General features: G+C 51.1%; 1 protein-coding gene across 1 annotated transcript; it reads left to right on the top strand.

Moving 5' to 3' along the window:
- The first annotated feature begins 559 nt into the window (after positions 1-559).
- Positions 560-8,138, top strand: ilkap (integrin-linked kinase-associated serine/threonine phosphatase). The gene is made up of 11 exons (XM_072458069.1): positions 560-884; positions 1,885-1,998; positions 2,095-2,212; positions 2,303-2,409; positions 3,712-3,805; positions 3,889-3,976; positions 4,480-4,607; positions 7,147-7,266; positions 7,337-7,433; positions 7,778-7,845; positions 7,924-8,138. Exons 1-11 carry the CDS (start codon positions 836-838, stop codon positions 8,021-8,023), a joined length of 1,083 nt encoding a protein of 360 aa, XP_072314170.1. The 5' UTR covers positions 560-835; the 3' UTR covers positions 8,024-8,138.
- Positions 8,139-8,391: the final 253 nt, after the last annotated feature.

Below are 8,391 nucleotides of genomic sequence, written 5' to 3' on the forward strand. Positions count from 1 at the left end.
TGTGGGAACAATGAGCTGCCCGAGGAGGAAACTGGAGGGAAAAGTGTGTAAAGTAAGGACTGAAAACAAGCTGACATATGCTGAAGCTGTAAAGAAAGTTAAGGAAGGTGTGGAAAATGTTGAAGAAACGAAAGTGTGCAAAGATTTCATCTCTGTGGATAAAAAAAACATTTTTGGCCTTCATTGTTATGGTCATAAATTGTGCATGTGGACTTCAGGGAAAGTCGGAACGAATAAATGTAATTCTTGAAGCAGCGACGTTTTTTTGGACGTTAAAGATGTCACCGGGGAAGAGCTGCACCAGATGGAAGGGGCTGCACATACTGCGGAATAAGGACTCTTCATGATGGACTGGGTGAGCACTATACATAGCATCAAGTAAGACACGAACAGTAGGTGGCGGAAATGCACCAAAATGATGAGTGCCACTCGCCATAAAACAACACGAAGAAGAAGAAGAACACGCCACGTATGTAATATTATAATAGATCCATGGTTTAGTCTGCTGGAAATGAAGAAGAAAAGTATGCTTGTGTTTAATCGCCTGACCGGCAGGGGGCAGCAATGCACGACGACGACGAAGAAGAAGAGCTGCTGTCTGAAAGGAGCCGCAAACTTTCACGCACAAAACATTAAATATCACACATTTTTTTCAAGTCTACGCAGTCTGAAATGAACATATATCTGTCCCGATAAAGTCACGGACATTTCGGGACATTCTGGTGGATTACGAACCTTTTCAAAGCGGAGGTTTTGACTCGTTTTAGCGGTGGCGGCGTTGAAGCTAGTTAGCTTTGCGGCTAGCGGTGGCTAACAGCGGCTAACGGAGGCTAAAATGGATCTTTTCGGAGATTTACCGGAGCCGACCCAAACCCGAGCCTCCGGTGAGGGAAGAAACGCACCAATCATGAACATTTTACCTGTGCATTACGTTCTGTTCCCTTTTATACACACAATATAGTGCGTCTTAAATGAAGCAGAGGTGAACCAGGATTAGCATATCACAAATATCACAAAAAATATAAACTCCAGGACGTTTAGTGTCAGAAAAAGCTCTCAGAAACATGTCAGTGATATCAGAGCTTTTGACTGGAGTTTACTGCATTTACTGGAGATTTAACAGCTCATTATGACACATCATTGATGATGGCAAAATGCTGATTATTTTAGGTTTTTCTGGACAATTACTTTAGTTTTTCATTTTATTTACAGATATATTATACACTTTACCACAAAGTCTGTGGAGCTCATATTAGAGGGATTAGAAAATGACATGTTTCTGCCCGTTTGTCCCAAGGCAGCCGTGGCTCGGGGCGTTCTGTTTCATATCATTAACAACTGCTTTGTCAATATTTAAATATCCCACGTCACTGTCACATAGTGTCTTGACAAATGTATTTTCCTCCAAATATGGTCACAACAAGGGCTGAAAGACGTTAATTATTCAAAATAATTGTCTATTTAGTAAACGACTAATTTAGTGCTTGAATAATAATTTTCTGACGATGCAAAGAAATGGTTTTATGGCTCAGACGGAGCAGCATTTGACCCAAAAGTGACTCAAGAAACAGGCAAATGAACAATTCTATGAAGACGTTTTCCAGCAGCATTAATTCATCTTTAATTGTGGAACATTCCTTTCGTGATCAAAAAAACACATCGACATCTAATAAATTGTCAGCAGATAAAGTCATTGCTAAACTAGTTTGTTGCAGCTCTCATCTTTACAATTGTATTTAGTTTGAATCAAAGAGCTGTTAAGATGTCAGTATTAATGTCTAGTCAGCCATCAAACACTCACAAAAATAATGATTATGTTTAGATAAGTCTGAATATAACGCTCTGGATTCAACAAACGCGTTTGAACCATCTCTCGTCTTCCAGCCCCGCCCGAAACCAAAGAGGGGAACCACAACGGAGCCGAGCCAGACACGTGTGCGAAGCGTAGAGCGAGCTCGGACGAGGCGCCGCCGGTGCCCAAGCGAGTCTGCACAGAAGGTTTTCAGCTCGCCAATGTTTGTCTCCTCCTGCGCTTCAGAGTGGTGCGTGTGCCCGAGCCGTGGATGAACTCCGCCCTCTTCTCTTGTGTTTAAGGTCTGCCCACGCTCAGAGGCTTCGCTTCGGCGCGGCGCGGCGAGCGGGACGAGATGCAGGACGCCCACGTGCTCCTGCCGGACATGAGCGGCCTGCTGAGTGCCACGCCCAAAGCTGTGTAAGACGTTTGAATTGAGGAAGACAAGGAGGAGGAAGAGGAAGGATCACTTGTCCTGTACTTCATGTATTTGTATTTGTTCTGTTGTAGCTCTCGTCTGTCGTACTTCGCCGTGTTCGACGGACACGGAGGAGCTCGAGCATCAAGATTCGCCGCTGAAAACCTCCATCTGACTCTGGCCAAAAGGTTCCCCACGGGTCAGTTACACCTTTAGTTACACCTTTAGTTACACCTGTAGTTACATCTTTAGTTACACCTTTAGTTACACCTTTAGTTACACCTGTAGTTACATCTTTAGTTAGACCTTTAGTTACACCTTTAGTTACACCTTTAGTTACACCTGTAGTTTCACCTGTAGTTACACCTTTAGTTACACCTTTAGTTACACCTGTAGTTACATCTTTAGTTACACCTTTAGTTACACCTTTAGTTACACCTGTAGTTACATCTTTAGTTAGACCTTTAGTTACACCTTTAGTTACACCTTTAGTTACACCTGTAGTTTCACCTGTAGTTACACCTTTAGTTACACCTTTAGTTACACCTGTAGTTACATCTTTAGTTACACCTTTAGTTACACCTTTAGTTACACCTGTAGTTACATCTTTAGTTAGACCTTTAGTTACACCTTTAGTTACACCTTTAGTTACACCTGTAGTTTCACCTGTAGTTACACCTTTAGTTACACCTTTAGTTGCACCTGTAGTTGCACCTGTAGTTAAATCTTTAGTTACACCTTTAGTTACACCTGTAGTTACACCTGTAGTTACACCTGTAGTTACATCTTTAGTTACACCTGTAGTTACACCTTTAGTTACACCTGTAGTTTCACCTGTAGTTACACCTTTAGTTACACCTTTAGTTGCACCTGTAGTTACACCTGTAGTTAAATCTTTAGTTAGACCTTTAGTTACACCTTTAGTTACACCTTTAGTTACACCTGTAGTTACACCTGTAGTTACACCTGTAGTTACATCTTTAGTTACACCTGTAGTTACACCTGTAGTTACACCTGTAGTTACACCTTTAGTTACACCTGTAGTTGCACCTTTAGTTGCACCTGTAGTTACACCTGTAGTTGCACCTTTAGTTGCACCTGTAGTTGCACCTGTAGTTACACCTTTAGTTACATATTTAGTTAGACCTTTAGTTACACCTTTAGTTACACCTTTAGTTACACCTGTAGTTACACCTGTAGTTACACCTGTAGTTACATCTTTAGTTACACCTGTAGTTACACCTGTAGTTACACCTGTAGTTACACCTTTAGTTACACCTGTAGTTGCACCTTTAGTTGCACCTGTAGTTACACCTGTAGTTGCACCTTTAGTTGCACCTGTAGTTGCACCTGTAGTTACACCTTTAGTTACATATTTAGTTACACCTTTAGATACACCTGTAGTTGCACCTTTAGTTGCACCTTTAGTTACACCTTTAGTTGCACCTTTAGTTGCACCTTTGCCGACGGTCAAAATATGCTTAAAACACGTGTCTTTCAGGCGAGAACGAGAACCCGGAGAAGCTGATAAAGAAAAGCCTGGTGGACGCGTTCAAACAGACAGACGAGGATTTCCTGAAGAAAGCCTCGAGCCAGTGAGAGAGCTGAGAGCTGCTGTGATTGGTCAGAACTCAAAGACAAACACAAACACACAGCTTTGTTTGTTTGTTTATTTCAGGAAGCCGGCGTGGAAAGACGGCTCCACGGCCACATGTGCTCTGGTGGTGGACAACACTGTGTATGTGGCCAACCTGGGAGACAGCAGGGTATTTTACTACTACTACTACTACTACTACTACTACTGCTGCTACTACTGCTACTACTGCTACTGCTGCTACTGCTACTACAACTACTACTACTACCACTACTACTGCTACTACTACTACTACTGCTGCTACTTTTGCTACTAGTGCTTCTGCTACTACCACTACTACTACTACTACTACCACTACCTCTACTACTACTACTACCACTACCTCTACTACTACTACTACTACTTCTACTGCTACTACTACTACTTCTGCTACTACTATTACTACTGCTACTACTACTTCTGCTACTACTACTACAACCTTTAGTTTGGCATCTCATGTTTTAGAACTATAATTAAATAATTACATCCCATACGTTTCCCATTGGACTAACTGAGTTTTGAGGCCATCTACTGGCAGCAGAGGGAATTACAGTTTGATTTCAAGCTGGCCTCTCACTTCTGGGTCTCAACACTGTTCCGTGTGTGTGTGCGTGCGTATGTGTTGTGTGTGTTCAGGCGGTGCTGTGCAGGATGGAGTTGTCAGACGGGCAGAAGAAACCTGTGACTCTGTGTTTGAGCAAAGAACACAACCCGACGATGTATGAGGAGCGCATGAGGATCCAGAGAGCGGGAGGAAGCGTCAGGTGAACTCAAAAGTCAGGGACATCGCGCGCTGATGTCGCGCGTTGACTCCGGGATGTCGTGTTGACTCCGGGACGTCGCGCGTTGACTCCGGGACGTCGCGCGTTGACTCCGGGATGTCGCGTTGACTCCGGGATGTCGCGTTGACTCCGGGATGTCGCGTTGACTCCGGGACGTCGCGCGTTGACTCCGGGATGTCGCGTTGACTCCGGGATGTCGCGTTGACTCCGGGATGACTCCGGGACGTCGCGCGTTGACTCCGGGATGTCGCGCTGACTCCGGGATGTCGCGCTGACTCCGGGACGTCGCGCGTTGACTCCGGGATGTCGTGCTGACTCCGGGATGTCGTGCTGACTCCGGGACGTCGCGCGTTGACTCCGGGATGCCGCGTTGACTCCGGGATGTCGCGCGTTGACTCCGGGACGTCGCGCGTTGACTCCGGGACGTCGCGCGTTGACTCCGGGATGTCGTGCTGACTCCGGGACGTCGCGCGTTGACTCCGGGACGTCGCGCGTTGACTCCGGGACGTCGCGCGTTGACTCCGGGATGTCGTGCTGACTCCGGGACGTCGCGCGTTGACTCCGGGATGTCGCGTTGACTCCGGGATGTCGCGCTGACTCCGGGACGTCGCGCGTTGACTCCGGGATGTCGTGCTGACTCCGGGACGTCGCGCGTTGACTCCGGGACGTCGCGCGTTGACTCCGGGACGTCGCGCGTTGACTCCGGGACGTCGCGCGTTGACTCCGGGATGTCGTGCTGACTCCGGGACGTCGCGCGTTGACTCCGGGACGTCGCGCGTTGACTCCGGGATGTCGCGCGTTGACTCCGGGACGTCGCGCGTTGACTCCGGGATGTCGCGTTGACTCCGGGATGTCGCGCTGACTCCGGGACGTCGCGCGTTGACTCCGGGATGTCGCGTTGACTCCGGGATGTCGCGCTGACTCCGGGACGTCGCGCGTTGACTCCGGGATGTCGCGTTGACTCCGGGATGTCGCGCTGACTCCGGGACGTCGCGCGTTGACTCCGGGATGTCGCGTTGACTCCGGGATGTCGCGCTGACTCCGGGACGTCGCGCGTTGACTCCGGGATGTCGTGCTGACTCCGGGACGTCGCGCGTTGACTCCGGGACGTCGCGCGTTGACTCCGGGATGTCGCGTTGACTCCGGGACGTCGCGCGTTGACTCCGGGATGTCGCGTTGACTCCGGGATGTCGCGCTGACTCCGGGACGTCGCGCGTTGACTCCGGGATGTCGCGTTGACTCCGGGATGTCGCGCTGACTCCGGGACGTCGCGCGTTGACTCCGGGACGTCGCGCGTTGACTCCGGGACGTCGCGCGTTGACTCCGGGATGTCGTGCTGACTCCGGGACGTCGCGCGTTGACTCCGGGACGTCGCGCGTTGACTCCGGGATGTCGTGCTGACTCCGGGACGTCGCGCGTTGACTCCGGGACGTCGCGCGTTGACTCCGGGATGTCGTGCTGACTCCGGGACGTCGCGCGTTGACTCCGGGACGTCGCGCGTTGACTCCGGGATGTCGCGCTGACTCCGGGACGTCGCGCGTTGACTCCGGGATGTCGCGTTGACTCCGGGATGTCGCGCTGACTCCGGGACGTCGCGCGTTGACTCCGGGATGTCGTGCTGACTCCGGGACATCGCGCGTTGACTCCGGGACGTCGCGCGTTGACTCCGGGATGTCGTGCTGACTCCGGGACGTCGCGCGTTGACTCCGGGACGTCGCGCGTTGACTCCGGGATGTCGTGCTGACTCCGGGACGTCGCGCGTTGACTCCGGGATGTCGTGCTGACTCCGGGACGTCGCGCGTTGACTCCGGGACGTCGCGCGTTGACTCCGGGACGTCGCGCGTTGACTACGGGACGTCGCGCGTTGACTACGGGATGTCGCGCGCTGACTCCGGGACGTCGCGCGTTGACTCCGGGACGTCGCGCGTTGACTCCGGGACGTCGCGCGTTGACTCCGGGGTGTCGCGTTGACTCCGGGATGTCGCGCTGACTCCGGGACGTCGCGTGTGGACTCCGGGATGTCGTGCTGACTCCGGGACGTCGCGCGTTGACTCCGGGACGTCGCGCGTTGACTCCGGGATGTCGTGCTGACTCCGGGACGTCGCGCGTTGACTCCGGGACGTCGCGCGTTGACTCCGGGACGTCGCGCGTTGACTCCGGGATGTCGTGCTGACTCCGGGACGTCGCGCGTTGACTCCGGGACGTCGCGCGTTGACTCCGGGATGTCGTGCTGACTCCGGGACGTCGCGCGTTGACTCCGGGACGTCGCGCGTTGACTCCGGGACGTCGCGCGTTGACTCCGGGACGTCGCGCGTTGACTCCGGGACGTCGCGCGTTGACTCCGGGATGTCGTGCTGACTCCGGGACGTCGCGCGTTGACTCCGGGATGTCGTGCTGACTCCGGGACGTCGCGCGTTGACTCCGGGACGACGCGCGTTGACTCCGGGACGTCGTGCTGACTCCGGGACGTCGCGCGTTGACTCCGGGATGTCGTGATGACTCTTTCGTTCTTTTCTTTCAGAGAAGGACGAGTTCTGGGCGTTCTGGAGGTTTCTCGTTCCCTCGGTGACGGTCAGTACAAACGCTGCGGGGTCATTTCCACTCCGGACCTGCGGAGGTGCCAGCTCACGCACAACGACAGGTAAAAAGCGCTGCAGATGCGTCGGATGCCCTGCCGTCCGTCTCCATCGCTAACACTGTGATTTCTGCAGGTTCATGATTCTAGCGTGTGACGGTTTGTTCAAAGTGTTTTCTGCAGAAGAAGCTGTGAAGTTTGTGCTCAACGTTCTGGAGGTTTGTTCTGCTGCTGTTTGTGGAACGTGTCATTTGAGACGATACGACTCCTTTAAAATCATATTTTGATTCAGTGATTTAATTTGTGTTTGAGGACCTGAAATGTAAAGAAGTATTTGAACTGTCAATCAGCAAGAATCCTGGCTCTGTTAGTCGGCCTTCAAAAGGTCCACCTTTACGCCAATACTCGCCTGCAGCAATAAGACTCTTCTCACAGTGGAAATGCACATGGGTCGTTTCCATGGCGTTTTCCCCGTTGTATTTCACTCGTACATAAGGGTCTTTTCTATGTGACAGTGTCTCAGACTCCTCACTCTGACCCTCACACCAAGTGTCAAGCGTTTCTTTTTCTGTTCCAGAACGAGCAGAAAAACCCAAGTCCGGCCCCTGGTCTGGAGCCTGGTCCGGCCCCCTGTTCGGCTCCAGCTCTGGCTCCGGCCCCCGCTCCGGCCCCCGCTCCGGCCCCCGCTCCGGCCCCCGCTCCGGCCCTCGCTCCGGCCCCTGGTCTGGACGGGGCGTGTCAGCAGCTGGCCTCAGAGGCGGTGAGGCGTGGCTGTGCTGATAACGTCACTGTGATCCTCGTCTCCATCACATTCCCAAAATAAACTTTATTCATAAAGTTTGTACTTTTTTGCCAAATATTTCTCATTTTGCTCCGACTTTTGTTTAGATTTGACTGATGATTGTAAACCTTCAAAATAAAATTTTATTTTCAAGTTATTTGTGTTTTTTACTTTGGAACGTTTCAGGGGCCACTGTCCATGAGTCATGTGACTAAAGGGAATAAACCTGGTCATGTGACTAAAGGGAATAAACCTGGTCATGTGACTAAAGGGAATAAACCTGGTCATGTGACTAAAGGGAATAAACCTGGTCATGTGACTAAAGGGAACAAACCTGGTGATGTGACTAAAGGGAACAAACCTGGTCATGTGACTAAAGGGGAAAAAAAACTGGTCATGTGACTAAAGGG

Source organism: Eucyclogobius newberryi, unplaced genomic scaffold, assembly GCF_026437365.1.
Source record: "Eucyclogobius newberryi isolate DKJ021-1_F unplaced genomic scaffold, fEucNew1.0.hap1 SCAF_10, whole genome shotgun sequence".
NCBI lineage: Eukaryota > Metazoa > Chordata > Actinopteri > Gobiiformes > Gobiidae > Eucyclogobius > Eucyclogobius newberryi.